Source organism: Tetrao urogallus (assembly GCF_951394365.1).
Source record: "Tetrao urogallus genome assembly, chromosome: 8".
In the NCBI taxonomy this organism is placed as follows: Eukaryota; Metazoa; Chordata; class Aves; order Galliformes; family Phasianidae; genus Tetrao; species Tetrao urogallus.
The window spans coordinates 24,370,994-24,390,114 of record NC_136821.1 but is presented as its reverse complement, the minus strand read 5'-3'; the positions used below and the strand labels follow the sequence as shown (position 1 = coordinate 24,390,114).

The 19,121-nt window shown below is 40.5% G+C and overlaps 1 protein-coding gene across 1 annotated transcript in view; it reads right to left on the bottom strand.

Annotated features, from left to right (window-relative positions):
* PARD3B (par-3 family cell polarity regulator beta) overlaps positions 1-19,121 on the bottom strand; it is a gene marked incomplete at both ends in the record, with an annotated part of 368,067 nt that overhangs the window by 57,653 nt on the left and 291,293 nt on the right. Inside the window, one exon of the mRNA XM_079539163.1 lies at positions 14,740-15,036. Coding sequence (XP_079395289.1) covers positions 14,740-15,036 — 297 coding nt within the window. The remainder of the gene's footprint in view (positions 1-14,739; positions 15,037-19,121) is intronic.

Here is a 19,121-nt window from a genome sequence, read left to right as displayed (position 1 = left end):
GCACAGCAAGGGACACTCGTTTGTCTGGTATCATCAACCAGGAAGCATGTACAGAAAGCACCACCTGTCTGTATTGGGCAACTCAATATGCAGGTACACAAAGCACAAAGCACCATGCTTGCACTGATTTCTGGAAATGAGCTGAAATTGCCCGTATTTTCACAAAAGTATATTTGTAATAACAAAGGGGAAATGTATTAAGCCTTGATCTATGTTTTTTACTGGAAGGAGGCACATTGGCTGTATCACATTATGTGAACGCAAAGTACTTACAAAAACGAAGATACTGAAACAAAATCTTGAAATGTTTCAGATTCATACAGGTTAATCCACTTTAACAATCAAAATCAAGACACTAAAGCAATGATGACACAACAGTGTTTTCAAACATACACAGCCTACAAGCAGACCAACCAACTGAGCAGCTACTTTTTTTCACAGCTTTCCTGTATATTTTTCTTTGAAGGTTTCAAAGTAATCAAACAATTCAGTTTTCTCTACAACTCTTGGACTTTTCCAAACCTGAATTAACTCTTGTCTATACAAACCTTCCACAAAGAAGTTATTGGCACTCTTTTATTTTTTAATCTTATTTTTCTAATATGTATTAATTTCTTCCCTTCATTTGACTTTTTTTCCCCCAAAGATTTTTTTTGTTACTCTTTTTGCTTCTTTTGCCTCCTTGTTTTCCTGTCTCTTCCCTGAGTCTTATCTCCAGGTTTTGGTTTTTCTTTCATGTTTTGCTTGAGCTCTTATGAAACTCTGACTTGTTTACAGCAAGAAGTCACAGAGCTCAAGGGCTAATGTTTTACCCCTTACTCACCATTCTGTATCTGGCTGCAGTCAACAGGAACCAGAATTCATCATCATCAATGGATTTTCACTGACATGCACTGTATTTGCTCACATAAAGGCCCCACATATCGCCTTTGAAATGAGGGCGTGACCATCGCTGAGGTGTATTCCCAGGAGCCAGTAATTGGCATTGCTGCAGGACATGTTTGCTTAGTGTTTGGAAGGCAGAAACGCAGGCTTTGAGGTTCTGTGGGAATGGTACCGTGCTCTCAGCAGAGCACATCGACATTAACCCAAGCAGTCACCTTTGGACTGGAGCAAGCCGTCAGCAGGCTGGTTTGGAGCACAGGAGGGAAGAGGCCCAAGTCTGCCTCTAAGAGGTCACCAGGCCCATGACGGCACTGACCTTCCCAGAGTCTGCAGTGAGGGCCAGGCCAATCACTGTGGACTGGAGGGGCCTCGCTCCAGCAGGAGAGATCACCAACACGTGCTGGATTTTTCCTGTGATGGCCAATGTGGGAAAGCCCCATGGCTTTGCATTACCACTCACTTCACCACAGAGACAATGAGATTTTTCTTTCCCTTACTCTTCAGCACTGAAGTATATTCCCCATTAATATACAGAATTACTCTTTTTTTTTTTCCATCTGATTCACTGCTCCCCATAGGATAGCAATTAAAATTGATTGATGAATACACTACATTTACAGGCAAAAGCAGGACCAAAAAGCCCACTCACCGTCCTGTCCCTTGCCAGGAGAAGGTGCGAGGCTTACTGAGCAAGGACCCTCAGCTCCGCTGGAACGCAGCGCAGGAACCAGAATGATTTCCACTCTGTGTACAGTCCTGTGGCTTTGAACACCTACACTGGGGCCCTCACTTCTAGTTTTGTGTTTCCACACTGCATCAGGTGTTTCCATTCAGCCCTGCTGCTCAGCACCCACGGCTGTAGGAGGCACCCGCAGGCCTCACACAGAGGGGAAACATCCGGCCCAGCTTCTTGGGCCTCACCTGTGTGCCGCCCAGAACACACCTCTGGGTCTGACAACGCCATGCCCCTCAGACATACCAACAGGTATCTGCTATCTGAGTTACGGCTGCAGGGACAGAAGAGCACTCTGCCAGTCTGTGTTTTACCACAATGACAAGAGCACTCACTGTTCAGTGCTGTGTAGAGCAGTTGTGGAGACAGCAGCAAAAGACAACTCACCACGCTAACCAGTCTTCACCCTTAATCCTGGTGCAGAAGCAGTCTATTTTGTGATCCTAGGAGAATACAGATGAAGCCAAGAGGCAAATTTCTTCTATGAAAATACATCAAATTTCAGGGCAAAAGGAATGTAATAATAATATTAAGTCTACAGAGAGTTATTTCTCAACTTCTTAGCTGTCATCATTTATAATGGCATAGCTGGTCTTCCACATAGTACTGTCATCTGGCCATGCTGGCTCCCAACAGAAGAGCCACGTAAAAAAGAGTGCCCACAGCTTTGCCTCTGCAACTGAGCTGCAACATGTTCTGCAGCAGCAGCTCTGTGCTTAGAGTTCAGAAAGATTCCCATGCACTTGCTTAAGAATTTCTGAAATTTGTGAAGAGATTAGAGCCAAACTCCTGGTCCCACAGAGGTTAGGGAAAATAACAGAAAGTTACTTGGTAGCTTCTAAACGTTAATCGTGACTACTCACACTAAAACCTCACTGCACTAAAAAATAATCCATCCCCACAACAGCACACAGCATACAGTATGAAAATCTGCTTAAAAATAGCCTAAAAACCCTTTCTCCTAGAATTCCAGCACCTAGATATAATTTTTTGTTTCACAGAGGTTGTGCAACCATTCCTCCTCTTACATACAACTGCACATATCAGTGTATTAGTGATGCTTTTGCAAAGAGGGTTTGACAACAATAGCGAGTCCCCAGCCTGCTAAATAAGAAGTGACAACTCCATTTGAAAGCTGTCTCTGGATGTGTTTTATGTGCAGAAATTATCTGTGACAGTTCAGATCAAAATAGAGTTTTCATTTCATGTGGGAGGTAAATGGACGATAGAATAGGTTACTTTAAATGCTGTAGTCTAGTTCAATTAATGTTTCAGACTTTTTTTATATGAATTTCTTCTGTATTCTATGCTCTAAACTTTGGGGTAAAATGACAAAAAAGCTCATTTTGTCAGTAATGTGATGCAAAGAACAGGCTAAATGGTTAACAAAAACAGTCATGTAGAAGTATGGCAAAAAAGCTCAAGTTACAGTAATCTGTATCTGTACGGTAATCTGGCTGTGAAACTAATAAGTATAAAACAAAAAAGAAAATGTCACTTCATCATTCTTTCAGAGAGAACCAGACACAGGAATCATTTCTGATTTCTCAGATTTCCCACCTCAATCAACAGAAATTTTGCCACTCTGATGGAAAGAGAACTTGCACATCACTCTTCTTTCTAAAGAACAGATATGAATCCACATGCTATCATTTGCTTTTCAAATGGCACAACATAAATTTGCAGTTTCCAGCTTATGTAACGGTGACAATGACACACAATTTGTACTTTTTTTTTTTTTTTTTTAAACGTCAGATCCAAAATATTGCTTTGGCCTCTGATATAAGGTTGCAGATTTTCATGTTTTCCAGAACATCATACCTGCTGTTTTTTTTCAAAGATATGCCCCATTAAGTACCAGGCACGTTACCACATTGGAAATAAGACAGGATACAATATGAAAGCATTAATGATTTCATCTGTTCTTGTATCCTTTTATGTACTGTGGCAACTGCTGCTATCCTATCACACGCAGTGACTACCACGTGTTACTTCCAACAGCTATAGCAATGAAGCGTACGCCACTGAATTTATTTAAGTATGTATGTAATGCAAATGCAAACTGTCAAATCTCTACCCAGTAAACACAAACTCACATTTGTTACCTATAAATCGATCGGCTGTTTCCCGACCCATTTTAAAGAAACCTGCTTTTTTTTGTGGTTGGGATCGCCTGCTGTTAGTTAAGCACAACTGTGACTCTGCTAGAAAGGTGGAAGAAAATTACACTGACTTCAGTGCCCACAGCTTCCTAGAGATCTTTCAGAGTTGATGAGGAAACCAGTACTTCTTAACAGTGCTTTTCTGATATTCATTTTTGCTAGGAGAGAAGTTACAAACCCACAAGTGAGTGACTTCATCCAACTAGGGCCCACAAACTTAACATAATCTCTTTTGTTTATGCCACACACTAAACAACGCATATTTTGATACTTCTGCTAAACAGCATTTGTTCTTGGCATGATTTTCAATTTCCACCCACTCGTAAGAGCAGGTGTCTATCTACATCATTTCTCAACCCCAGGAATAAGGAAAGCACTTAGAAAGCATGTTAAAATCATCTTCCTAAAGGCAGGGGACAGTAATTTGATGTTCCATGGGCATCACAGAAAAAGAGACCATTTCTATAAATGCTACTGGAAACATGAACCGAGACAAAGCATTCAGAAGATATCAGACCTCAGTGTTTTCACTGACCAGAGACTGAATACTGGTAATCTTATTCCTTGGAGGCAGGTTTCAACACAAAAGGGAAATTAACATGTATCTGTGCACTGAGGTCTTCAAAAGAAAGAAGAACCACCAGAACAATGAAGCCACTCAGCCGTTTGGTGTATTTGCCATGGCTAATAGTAATGAGGTAGCGGGCAGAGTAAAGATAAAAGGCTAAAAGGTATAAAGGAATACTGTTAATCATTTCCAAAGCCACACAGACACGTAAAAATACCAGTACTCAAACTAATGAGTGTAAATTTAGGGAGGAATATCCGAGCACTTATCATATTTAGATTGATAACCTATTTGCAGTGACGCTCAAAGAAAGAGAATGACTTCTGCCTGTTCAGCTCTGGAGCCACAGCATGTCACTAAGTGCAAGAGACCTTTCAAGCTCCGTAGCAAAGAGGTCAAAGCATCAGCACTGGTGCAGACAGTGGTATTTACAGAGAAAAGGAGGAAAAGATCAATTCCTTCCCCCCAGTCCCCTTTACTCTCCCTTTCCGAAGCAGCTGCTGCTCCAATGTTGCCATTGTACATTGCAGCATAAAATAACTGCCTCCTGCTTCTTTCCAAGTGAGGGACAGCAGAAAATGCCAAAGGAAGAAAACAGCACCTTATTCGGGAGAAGGGCTGCAGACAGTTTGCTTGTAATTTGGGTACTAACAATCCAGAACAATTAGCAATGGGCTTAGCGCTGCTTTGCTGCTGTTCCCTGGAGCTGCTCTGCCCAGCTCTCACTCAGCCACTGTGATGAGCTGCCCTTCGAGGAGGGGATGGGCTGCAGGCAGCCTCCCTGGGAGCAGCACAGGGGCAACCCAGGTCCCTTGGCCAGCAGCACACTCAGGGCACACGAGTGCTCAATTAAAGCGCTCTTTCAGCCAGCTGAGCATTATGTATGTGACATCGACACAAAAAAAAGCTGCAACCTCCCTCTCCACAGACAGAACACATTTTAAACCTGTTGCCATCCTTCTGAAGGTGTGCTGTTGCTTGCCTTTTCAATTGCTAGACTGTCCAACACTTGCACTGGAAATATGTCCCATACTTTAACTTACAGAGCTGGTTGCACAATAATTGGTTTTCGTGCATTTTATGTAAATACCATAATGCTCATTTGCAGTTGACTTCCATTTACAAGGTAATAACCGTAACCAGGACTAAGTAGACATCAAAGCTTAAGGGCAGAAGTGTTTACAACAGATAAACTCCAGAGCTGAAGGACATTTTCCAGTTAATACCGGTTTGCGAAGAAATGCCCCTAAGATACTATTATGCTGAAAAAACCCACACTATTTAAGATTAAAATTTAAGTGAATGGAGAAATTAAACCATAAATATGGGTCATCAGAGACTAAACAATAAAATGTTTGAAGTGTTATAATACTAGCTGACTCTTTCTTGTTTCTGTTCACTGCTGCCAAGTCTCTGGAAGGAACGGGTTACCGTCTCCCAGCATGAGGATTCAGCTGAGGACGTGACACTGGGGGAATGTCACAATGTCACACTGCCACAGCAGTAAGGAACTGGAGAGAAACAAGAAAGGAAAATTAATTGAAGGGGACACTTACTGCTGTACAAGTATGTTAAATCTATTCGACTTTTAGCACTTCCTGATGGTATTTCACACACAGTCCTCCTCCTTCTTATTATAAGTTGCTTTTTTTTTTTCTTCTTTGCTTCAGTTTGATTTGGCAAAAAAAAAAAAAAAAAGAAAAAAAAAGAAAAAAAAAGAAAAAAAAGAAAAATGAAGGCAGCTACTTGTTTTGCAGGCATCTGGAGAGTATAAAATCTCTCATGCAATCACCTCCACTGCTTTCTAACAAATGGCCTCCAGACATCCAGGACATGTTAGTGATAACAGAAGATAACCACTGCACTTACCTGAAGCAACATCATTTCCTCACGTCCCTCTGTCCCAATGAAAGACCTCACTTTCTCTCTCAGATGCAGGCCACAACACAGTTAAAGACAAGTTACTTGCTCCATTCTTTATGAACACCGCTCCCCATAAAACAGTCACAATTCTCTTAGACCATCCCAGGATCAATACAGGTACCTTGATCAATGCCGACAAATGATCTGTGCTACATGGCCTGCCAGAGAAACTGTTCATCAGCCCTTGCACACGTGAGCTCCATGTGGTGCCAGGCCTCCTTCCAGGGATGGAAGGGCAGTCACAGAGGTCCAGAGTACATACTGACTTAACTACATCAGAAGAACTGAGCTGATGAAATAAGCATTTTCAGGGCATACAATGACGCCCTTGCATTACTTTCTTTACCAGTGGACTTATCATGGATTGAAAAGGCACATTTTAGAGATTGTAATCGACTGCACGCTCTGCACAGCTGTCAGACAATAACCACAATTATTCCCTTTTTATTCTGCATCCTGTTGCCCATTAAGCCATTTCCATCACATCTCTTCAGTCCTCCCAGTATTTTTGCTAGCACAACATTGAGTGATTTTCAGCTTCAACTGAAAACATCAACTCTTGGTTTTCTGTTGACCGTAAGCTCTGTTTCATGCTTCCGTCTATTCTTCTTGCCAGCAACAGTGCTTACTAAGTACCTGGATAACCTTTCACCAGCAGCATCTTGACCTTAGTAGTGAGCAATCTTCCTGAGCTCTGTTTAAGAGCAGCTGGTTTATCCTGCTATTAGATGCTTGAACCCTCTACAAGTAGGTTTCCATTGACTCACTCCCAGGTCAGATTTGTGGCCCTGTTAGATCTTATGTTTTATGCTATTTATATCTTCTATTGAGAGCTAAGTCATTTCACTGAAACAAAAGAATTAAGTTGAACTGTGTGTTTCCATTGTAAGTTGAACAGTTGGGCTGCGTGAGCACTGCACAGACCGAGGCACTTAGCCTGGATGCAAGCAGTTAAATTTGCAATGTTCTTAAAAACAGTGCAACCAGAAGCCAATAACTTATCTCAACAAAGTGAAAAGTCAGGGAAGAGCTTGCTGTGAGCTCATGTCATCACTTGGAATTTGAATGTGTGGACGCTCACACACAAGTCTCAGTGTGTACAGACAAAATCCCACACCCTCATCTACTGATTGCTTTCACTAAACCAAGGCCATTTCTGCAGCGAAACCAAGAACCTTTTTCTTACATTTAACTAGTAGGAACTGAAAAAAAATCCTAAGAGATTTTTAAACTCACAGCTCTGGACAGAGAGTGAATTCGCTGAGGTCTGCAACAGATATTCACCTCACAGGAGCTACACAGCAAAGCCTGCACAAGGCAAAGTAATCAGGTCTTCCTCTGGAGCTTCCTGCATATCCTGAAGCTAGAAGCCAGTTAGGCACAATGATAGAAGCTCTGGGAAAACCAGCAGAGTGTTAACAAAAGAGCTGGGAACTGGGCTGGGAAGGGGAAAACAGAAGAAAAATACTTTCTTGGGACATGATTCGTTGGAAGAATAAGCCTCACTATTGCGAGCAACATACAAACCTTCTGCTTGTTGTTCCTCTGCAGTCAGGGAAACAGGACTACACTAACATCCGTCATTTAACCTGAACTGCAGTACAGACTAAACCTGACTGGAAACGTACCTTTTTCTCCTTAATTAGAACAATTCTGCAAGGTGAATGATAGTCCAAGGAGACTCATACTGACTAGAAGACAATCTGAAGCAAAGAAAAGCTGGGCACCTGGAAAACCTCAAAGTGTACAGGGGAGAACAGGCTACTCGAGAGCGGGGAAACAGAATCACATCACATTTAACCATGTCCCTTACACTTTAATTAAAAAAAGACTTAGCAATTTTATTTAGGATTACCAAGTCCCAGAGGATTTTGCATTTCACTGCCTGCACTGCTACTAGACAACTATTAATTAGGAGGAGGAAAACGCACCACATGACACTACATCTATCCATCTACATAGCATATCCAGTGAGGTAGATTTCCTTGTTCAAGAAAAATAACCAAGTTACATCGCTTGCTTGCTAAATGGAAATACCACATGCCATTAGGGTTTGCACTTTAAGCATGCAAGTGACTGGCCTATAAACAAGATTTTAACAGCTTCTCTTTTGAACAGTTCTGACTGTTTAATTAATCTTCAGCCATTAACCATTCATTTAAAATGCCACTTACGAAATCTTAATTTTGCACATTATCAGCTGGTTCACAAATAGCTATCTATGAGCAGAAGTGTAATGATCTTCCTCTCTCTTCCTTGGAGCTTACCAACCTTATAGTCAATTCTGGCTTCTTAATTAACCACACACACATTAGCATTTAAAATTAAATGGTGTTTTGTAGGAAAAAAAAAAAATATTATGTAGAGAAAAGTTAATACATACAAACGTTATTCTACTGCTGATTAACGGAACAAGTACAAGCTTTTGGTCAAACAACATCCTGCATAAGGCAGAATTTAGATCTCCTGCTAGGAAATATGCTATGGCAGGAACACATGCAAGGCCATATGATTTCATTCCAGCTGCATGGACGAGCTCATTTTGTCTTTATTTGTACATTTAAGAGGCTGACAACACCATCTGCATTTCACTCCGTATCCTCTGCTATGGTCTCATCTTCCAGTAACAGACCTGCTCTTTCTCCAGGGACCTATCTTTTGCATTTGCATTCAAACAACAGAAAGAATGGGACATTACCAATAAATAGGCAAAATTAACGTAAAATAACTCCATGCAATAATATATCACATAAGGAAAGACAGGGCTGGAGGGGAAAAAAAAAACCCAACAACTCTGAATGCATATGAATGCTTAACACAGCTGCCAAAGCTCAGGCTCACCAGCATCTGCAGCAGGACAGTCACAAGGGAGTCATGGGAGTGCAGTATATAAAATTTTACACATCTGTCAATAAGTGAGGTGATCCAAATGCAAACCCTAGCAGGCAGGATGCATGTAGGCAGATTTGTGACTATTCCTAAAAGAATTTATTTCTGCTGAAGAATGCATGGCCTCAAACAAGCATGTACATATTACACAGCAGCAGCAACTCTTGCTCTGGTAAAAATCTGACCCTGTCTTTCTGTTTAGATATGCTTCAAAATGCAAAGGGTCACCTGAGTTCCATGAGAAATGAACGGTAGGGCTGGGCTCCCAAAGTTGGAAACATTTGGATGAGGAATTCCTGCGAAACAGCACTTTGAACTGTGTCTGGAAAGCAATTTATCTTGAATGCTAACAATACTTTTTTTTTTTTTTTTTTTTCCCCTTCATAGCAAGGAAATGAAACTAAGGCTCATTTAAAAGCATCTCAGGTGGTCTAGATACTCAGTATTTTCTCTAGTTAGCACAGTGAGCATGCAGTAGCCACTCATCGTTTCTGAGGAAGGAAACCAAAACAGTACCAGGTGCAGAGAACAGTACAACCTATGCCTGGATGGTTTTTGGATTGCCCTGCTTCCATGAGCAGGATTGCTCTGCTGAGCACACAGAAACCTCTAAACCTCTGCTGTACCTGCCAATGCAGCTTTGAATTTAACAGTTGTCAGAAATATACCAGTCAGAAAAGAGTAAACTGCTAAACATTGGTTTTTTTTTGCTATAACACAAGAACAGCAAAGGATACTTAGAGATTACAGAGCCTCATTTCTACCTTGCCTTCAGAGTTTCCACCTTAAAGAGTAGCCATTCCTGAGCAGAAGACCATCCACTCCTATAGCAACAGGTTGCTGTTTCCTATTCAGTGATAGAAGGTGCTGGAGATGGATAGTGAGCAATGCCCATGGTACACTGCACTGAGAAAAATTTAACTTCAGCATCTGGCTTACTAGAAGTATAGGGCCAAGACACACCTGGACAACCCTAACTTGTCCTTCTGAACAAAGCCTTGTCTGTGCAGTTCTGGATTCTGAAAGTCTTGCTTTCAACAGGACAGGAACTACCTATACAAGTATTTAGCTTGGCCTTCAGGAAAAAAAAATACTGTTTGTTAAATTTCAAATTTCTTGACCCTTTTTGCTCTCCCTCAGGCTGACACCCAGCTTACACATAGCCTTTAGCTCTCAGCATACACACAGCAGTATGTGTCTGTGTCCTTCCTGGGCACAGCAGATCACTCAGTGAGCCTTGCCCCTCTGATGGGGGCACCTAAGGGTGAGCTGTGGGAAGCACACTTTGGAATCATTTTCCTCATTATCAACTTTGTATTTTGCTAGACTGTACTTTCTGGGAGAGAGCAATTTTTCCATGAGGAAACTTTTACTCTGAAATGAGGAAGATCCATTTTTTGATTAATTAATTAACATTGTTGAGTCTTACACGGTGGGATAAGATCTTCCACATAAGATTTTCCTTCCACAGTGGGACCTGACATAGCATCTCCAAAAACGGAAAAGTGGAGCAGACTGGGGCTTTGGGCTCTACTCCTATGCAATAAAACAGTTATCTCTTTCTTTCCTTTTGTTTTTTGATCTGCAACAAGATACAGTTCTGAAATGTATTCTTGCTAAACAGAAGAAAGCTGTATTCATTTTTGTCAGAACAGCACTTTGAAATTCCCCAAGATAAGACACATAAATAAATGAAGAATTATACTTGGCAATGAATTTGGCATCAGACTTTAAATGTTTCATAGTTCTGGGCTGAGCAAATAAGTTGAGCATGCCTTTAGAACCTTTCCGGAGATGTGCTCGGAGTGTTTGGATATACTTGGCAGCACCACATTCAGGGGAAGAAAGAAAGAGGAAGTTGCTTATTCAAAACGTGAGAAAGGGTTACAACACGCGACATGCCTGACATTTAAGTGATAGAAGTGTTTTACATATGCTCTTTTGGCTTTGGTCTGACACCTAGACTCTGCCACGGTGCAACTTAGCACTGTCACGGTGCAGCCTTGATAACTCAACTCAGAGATGTGACTTCCCACTCCTTTTGGGAACATATGGGCTGCAGATCGCCCAGCCTCAGCATGAGCTGAGGGAGCGTACAGCGGCCACAGCGTAGCCCCTGCGAGCTCCTCAGCTGCACGAGGTGCCTTTGCAGGCTGCACCATCCTCCAGGGTGGCATTTGCATTTCTGAAAATTGTGGCTAATTAGAAATAAACAGAAAAATGCTTGATTTACAAAGGAATGTGTGATTCTGCTAGCTAATTTTTTTTTTACCATCTTAACATTCACAGAAAAGACTGATCATGCTAATGCTTTCAATATATTCATTAATAAGGACAATTTACATTTATGTAGCATCTCTTTAGTTAAAAATCTCAAAGTTTTCAGCAAAATATACACAAAAAATTAAATCCATTTCACTGAATGCAGTCATCGTTGGAATGAAAATCAGCAATTTTGGAACACCGCAGAAGAACATTACACAACAGATGAAAATAAGACAAAGCAAAATCCCCAAGAACTCAAGGCAAAAGAATCCCTGAGACGCCAGATACAATTGTAGGTAAAGAGGACGTTATTATGCAAACAGCATTGTGAACCGGGCCTGCGGTGCCCTAGGCAGTGGTGCTTGGAGGCAGCAGACATACTTCAGAATGATTAAAGGAATATTCTTCATACACGTGCAGCCTACTGCTTCTGCAACAGTGGGATCTCTGTGGGAGACTCTCTGTTTAAACTGGGCATCTGCTGAGAAGAATGAATAGGGGAGACTGGATGGAGTCTGGTGATGAGAAATGGAGAGGTGGGTAAGTATGTGAATTGTAAATGGCACATATCTGACCACTGAGCTTCCTTTTCTTTTTTTTTTTTTTTTTTTTTTTTAACAAATGGCCTCCATATTTTAAAAGCCATTTGTTACATTAATACATTTTTCTGCAAAAATACAATGAAATAAAAATGAACTTCTTTGAAATGATGAGTTTTAATTCTCTATCATAGTGACACATAACTAGAATTCCCAGACCAAAATGAAGTCATCTATTCTCTTTGTGTTCAAACCTCCTTCCATCCTAAACCTCATCTACTCTAAGCACTGATCAAGTCTGCACACACAGTATTATAAAGTCGAGAGTCAGAGGTAGGAAAAAAAGCCATCCATCTAAAGTAAAATTAATAGCAAAACTTGGAGAGAGCATGCATGCGTTAGCAGGACCAAAACATGAGCTATTACATGACAAATGCATTGATAAATGTTCAACCCTGCAAATGCAAAATAACTTTGGTTTGGTTAATAAGCATCCATTATAACTATTTCCCATTATTCTGAGGCAGACAAGGCAGTTTTCATACTTGACCCTTGAAAGCAGATTTGGTTTTGTAATTAACATGTTATCCAGGGATTTTTCTTTCCACATCTCTCTTCTCCTTTCAGTACTCTCCCTCCAGCACAGAAAAGATTTCCTTGCCTGCAGTTGCTGCCACATTCAACAACTGCTGGCTGAGACCTCACAACACACTGCATAAATTCACTTCAAATTATTCAGGTTTGGCACATTTCTGCTGGTGAGTAACAACAACCTTTTTGTTTCTGAGACAAAGGAAACAAAGATTTAAAGAAAGAACAAAGGCAGCCTAATAAGAATCCCATATTTCCTACTTTTTCCTAATCTGGTTAAAGTCTCTACAAGCCTGAGAAATTCAACAAAGCTAAGTTGTTGTGGACTGTTTGTCTTTCAGTACAGAATCAACACAGATGGAACAGCCTTCCCAGCACGACTTCTGACCATAGGTCAGATATGAGGTAACTTTCTCTTCGCCTGTTAGAAGTTTTAGTTTTTGTTTTTCACTGAATTGTCGTATTTGAGGGTGCAATTACAGCTAAAGCCACACTAAGATCCAGGATCCTGACACTGAATCCAGACTTGGTTGGCATTTCAATCATGTCCACACAACAAGACAAGAGCTCATTCAGTGCAGTTACAGCCACGATACAAGCAAACAAAAGAGGCCAGAGGGAGAGAGTTGGGCACTTCTTTATACTGCGTGTAAAAACAAAGCATAAACCATACTTCCAAACTGATGACACGTTTAAAATGTTAAGCTATAAAGTCCCTGTTAAAACTGATACTATGAAGCAACCTTTATGACAACGTTTTGCTTTCATGCTGAGTTACATCTCTACATATTTATTCTTGAGAAGTGTATGAATCTGAATTTGGGCTCCCTCCTGCTGGAAATTCCTTGGGTTTCCTGAGTTAGTGTGAACCAAGTTTCTGATCTCTTTGTGATACACAGATGCTCATACAACTCCACTGACAATCACCCCAAGCACTTTCTAGGAAAGCAAAACCCTTTTGACGGTAAAAATCTGTGATCCATGCCTCTAACTTCACCCTCTTTGCTCTCATGCAGCAGCAGAAGAGTTAATACGAAAGAAGAGAATCAGCAATGTCGTTATGTTTGGAAAGATCTCTCTCATACTGTATTTAGGTGAAAAGAAAAAGAAATACTTGGCCCAATCCCTGCTACGCACTTAGATTTATGCCAAAAGTGTTTTATTACTATTTATAACAATGACTCAGTAGACATTTTTCAAGTACTATAATGCCACAAACTGAAAACACTCCTGTATCTGTGCTCTCCAAAATTAACAAGTGTTGTATCACATAGCACAGACTGAGGCTATGGTGAGACACTACAGATTGTAATATGAACTCAAAGCATAAACAATTCCTTAAGTCCCCCATGTCTTTCTCTGTCAGCTCTTCTTTTCACATACTTTTATATCTTACCTACATACTCAGATGTTGGTTTGAAAAATCCAATTCATTGACACCATGATACTGCTAATGAAATCTTACATTTTTTCAGTCCCAAATTCCAGAAACACCTAGTTTTAAAACTACCATAATGGTAGGTAATCATCAGCTCAAAGGGAATGCTGTTCTCTTTTTAAACCAAGGAAGAACTTGACCATCTTTCTTTAATGCTATCAACCTGGAAGCTTGACAGTAAGGATTAAAAATTGCTCTTTCCTTCCCACTTGGTTATTGGAAAGGCTGTGAAAGGCAATCAGTCTTGTGAAGCCACACTTCACAGTCTGCATAAAAATGCCATGATTCCCAGTCCTCTCCCCAGTCTAATTGAAAGTGCATAATATCAAACAGCTGGGGGAAACTAAACTGTAAACATATGCAATATATCATGTTATCATACAAAACCTGTTACTAATAGGCATTTGATGATCAGCAGATTGAAAGGGATCTGAAACCAGAGATTATTTTTGCTGCAGTGTAAGAACTTTTCCCGAGCGAAAAAGGAAAAAAACACACTCTCAGCAGGGAAGGAATTGGACTGGAGTCTGTTCATTCATTCTGTTTGTGAAATATGGACTTTTTTTAATGATTTTTGTTTGACTGCTGACTAGCTCAGATGCTTTGGGGGCACTGCTGGAGCAAATCACAGTTTTGGTTAAGAGGAAATTCATGTCTTTCTAGTCAGTAAATACAGACGTTTAGAGCCTCCCTGTCCAGCCCACTCCCAAGCTATCATTGTTTCTAATGCCAGGTGGCAATATTACCTGTCACCAGGAACCTGCGGGTAGTGCTGCTTGTTTATTTTTGCATACAATCCTTCCAAGTGTTCCCTCTCCACTGGTGTTGAAGAAGAATCACGCGGATAGACGAAGGTTTCTGCGACTGCTGGAGATGATGGTCTGTAAATGCTTGCTGCTGGATAAGCCTCTCGGAAGTGGTTCACTCTGGCATAATTTGGATCTACCTCATCATCATCTATGTCAGGTCCTCCAGGACCAGTAGAATAATCAAGCAGGCCCCTCAGTTGCTTTTGACGTAACTCCTGATGCTTTGCTCCAATCCTAATAATGAAAAACAAAAAAACAAATATGCAACTGGGTCTGCTTTCAACCACAGACACTGATTCATCACGTAAATATGGAGCACCAACTCCAAACCCAACTGCTTAGATCTTTCCGTACACTGTGAAACTGGTGCCAAATGAAACAGAATTGTTCACATGGAAATTTACCTCTCATAATCACCTTTGTAATCAAGGTGGTCATCATTCTGATGAAAAAAATAACGCTAATATGGTGGCTCTTCATAGCTCTATGTGTACATGCACGCGCGTGTACAGTTTTAATTCTACACCTGCTCTCCACTTCTGCAATTAATATACCTAACCCAATCCCAATAATTTTAATCTAAAGTAGCCAATACAATTATTGTTCCCCCTTGGCCAGTTGACTCACCACATTCTTAAAAATAAACTAACCTGTGAAAAGTGAATTAAATGTAAGCACGCATAGAGAGATGGCACAGCTGCCTCAAATCAAAGGGCCACAGTTAATTTGCTGAAGATTTAATTTTTTAATTTTATTTTGGATACATAGATGGGGAAATCATGCCTCATTATATGGGGGATAGGCAAAAAGTAAAACAGCAAAGAAATTAATAGAAACCTGACAGAGATGAATTGGTACATATAAGTGAATTAAAGACTATTACTGGCAGTACTCCACTGTGATAAAGCCTTAAGTGGTATTACAAAATGCTGCTGCTAATCAGAGCCATTGTGTAATCTCTTTAGAAAAGTAAAACATATTCAGGTAAACTTCAAACTCAGCTGATATTCAATGATTCAACATTAATTCTGGAGCAAAAAGAAGAAAATAGCATGCAACTTCTGCTAACTGCTCTGCTATTCTACAACACCGCATAATTAAATGCCACGAGATGGATCAAGCAGAATGATGATCACAGTACGCAATAAGTAGCATTTACAGAAAATAAAGACTTATTGAGGAAAAATGAAGAACAGAAGACTACAGAGACAGTGACTGACAGAAGAATTCAGCATTTTTCTGCTGACTGTAAATGCTGGCACAGGTTGCCCATCCCTGAGACAACCAATGCCAGGCTGGACTGGTCTCTGAGCACCTGAACAAGCTGTAGATGCCCCTGTTTATTGCAGGGGTGTGAGACCGGATGACTTTTAAAGGTCCTTCCCAACTCAAATGATTCTATGACTATCTGAAGTACCGCAGCACTGTAGAAGAAACAGTATAATTTGTACTACAAAAGAGTAAGTACAAGTTGCTTTTCTACACGTATGCCTGAGTACATTTAGGTGCATCATGCAGGCTTTCTAGTTAGACCACTCCCTTATTTGTGGTAGGATATATCTAGTGAGGATACTAAATAAAAGGATAGCATTTTAATACCTAAAATGTAGTCATGCTTTACAGTGGTATGAGCCTGCAAATGATACAGGGCCCTTGGCATAAGGGGTGCCCACCATCTACTCTGCCTTTCCTCACTGGAGCAGATCACCTTTCTCCTCTCTCAATATCTTCTTAAAAAGACTAGGAGAGACAACAACATCTTCATAACACAACATTTCTGCTTTTCTTCAAACTCTCCATCTCTGCCCAACAAGTTCATATTTCACTTTTTCTTAAAGTTTCATTAAGGGTAATCAGAAGGCCTGAATGCAATCTACTACAATAATTCTTAGACATTAAATAAGAAGAACATAAGCTATAATCCATCTATATCCTTAACACCTCCCAAGATTCTACAGTTAGGCTACCTATGAATTCCTCAGAATTTCTCCTTTTTTCTACCCGGAGTTTCTCTCCTCTGCATAGTCCCCTTCTTCCACACCTTTCGCCCTATTCCTCTGTTGCTTCAGGTTTTCATGCCACACACAGTCCCCGCTTTGCATTCAAATGTTGGCCCAGGTCAGGCACTAGCAGCGAGAGCAGCCTCACACAGGTGATTCAGTATCTTGCAGCCATCACAGGCTTCGAAACGTGCCTTTGATGCTGCACAATTCTTGCTCTATTTGCAAGGGAGATTTTCCAGCAGAATCTTTTGGAGGGCACAGTCTGGTGTCAGTGTGTGATAAATTCAGTTAGCAAGGCACTTCTTTCATTTTACTTCTGATTGCTCTGGCTCAGTTGGATGATGCCTTCTTGAGATGGTGAGAGCTTAACAGCATTCACAGAAAGGTGGGACATGCGACTTACCCTTGGCAAAACTATTGGTGACACTGGTGTATTCCTTGGTAAATGTCATACTTTTATTCAGAAAAACAACAGGCAATAGTAGGGAGAGAAAAATCAACATGAAGGAGCTGTATATGAAACCACGAGCTAAAAAGTAGTGGTCAGCATTCCTCTCTGTCTAAACCACAAACTATTGCTAGCAAATCAGCAATCACTAAAAAGCAGCTGAAAGCATGTAAAAGCCTTTATCCTCAACGGGTTTGTGAATAAAGATAAAAGAGAAATTTTACAGCAGGGTTTGGTGGAGGGAGTCAGCCTGCCCATGTCTGTGTGTAAAAAAACATGAAAAAACGCACTCACCATTCACATAAAGAAATGTGGGGCAAAGTTAACTCCTGATCCGTATGTGCAAAAGCCATTTGTTGCATGTAGTTCAACACCTGAAAGCACTCATTTGTGCTACAGCAACAGGGGTGGATTTCTACTGCAAATATGGCCTCAGACATCAATGAAGCAGGGAGGGAGGTCTGTGCTGCTCATTTCCATCTTTTATACATAAACAGACTTCAAGAGAAACCCTCTTGCAGAAGGATTAATATTTTACATGTCCCACATGGGATTACATTAGAAATGTAAAAATCTATCTATCTTTGTTTTAAGAAGTTCACACAAATAACTGTTAGCTCCTGCACCCAACAATTCTATGTTTGGTAGCAGCTCTTGCTTCTCGTTATCCTGCTCTTCATCTACTAAAATTCACAGAGCACTTTGAGATTGTTTCTATCTTTCAAAGCAAGTTTGAGGAAGATTACTTGAATGTTCTTAAAAATACGGAAAACTGGTGAGCTTCAGTCCCTGTCAGTAATCAAAAAGCCTAACAGAGCTCAGTGCAGGAATATATCAGCTGAGGTACAAGTTCCAGTCACAGCAGGGAATTTTACAGACCTGTATGGGATGACATGGTGAAGAAAAAGAGGATGTTGTAGGAATGGTCTTTTCACACACCAGTGCAGAAGGCACGGCACACATTCACAAAGAGAGTCACTGCAGCTTCTCAGAAAACGTGAAGACATAACATTCCTTGGACATATACATCATCTATCCCTAGGTATTTAAGACGTATTTGAAAGCAAAAGAGTTGTGCAGCACAGCAACACCATATGATTCTTGCTTTCATATTTGACACTGAGAGCAATTTGTCCTGCTATCAATACTGGTCTATCCAACACAAGAAAAGCTGGAATTAGGTCATCTCAATTTTCTTTTGTTCCTGTGAATAAGCCTATCTTCTTCAACTTCTCCTTGTGAATGCAAACTCCAATCACTTCCACTATTGTAAACTGAACCTTCCTGGGAACAATTATTTCCATCTGATACTATACTGACCAGTCAATACCAGGTGATGTGAAATTTTTCATGATCAATGTTTCATCTTTTCAACATGGCTGTTACAACTGCATTAATATTTTGTTTCCTTCTTACTCTTCTGCACAAATCCATAAAGTTTGCTCTGTATCTCATTTTTCACTTCAATCTAAATGCTCAAATACACAGAAATAAACTGCTGGACAACTGATTCTTTTTTTCCTTCTTGCTATTCCCTAGCTTCCCAGGCCTTCTATTATGTTTCTCACCTTGGAAGTTGTTTCATGTTCTTCTGAAGTTTTGAAGAGCTTGACTGCACTTCAGCATCATGATTTTTGCCCATTCTTAATGCAATCTTTTCTACAGCATATCCCAGTAGATGTAGTATAAAAAAAGTGAATATACTGTTCCTTCCATTGTTCCCATGAAGCTCTGCCAATCCTGTTAAGCAGACTTCTGCTATATCCCTTTCTATTCCTTTCACGTTGCACCTTCCTCCCTATCTGAAAAAGCATTATCTTTACTTCCCACCACAAAAATAAAGAAAATTCTTCTAAATCAACACAATT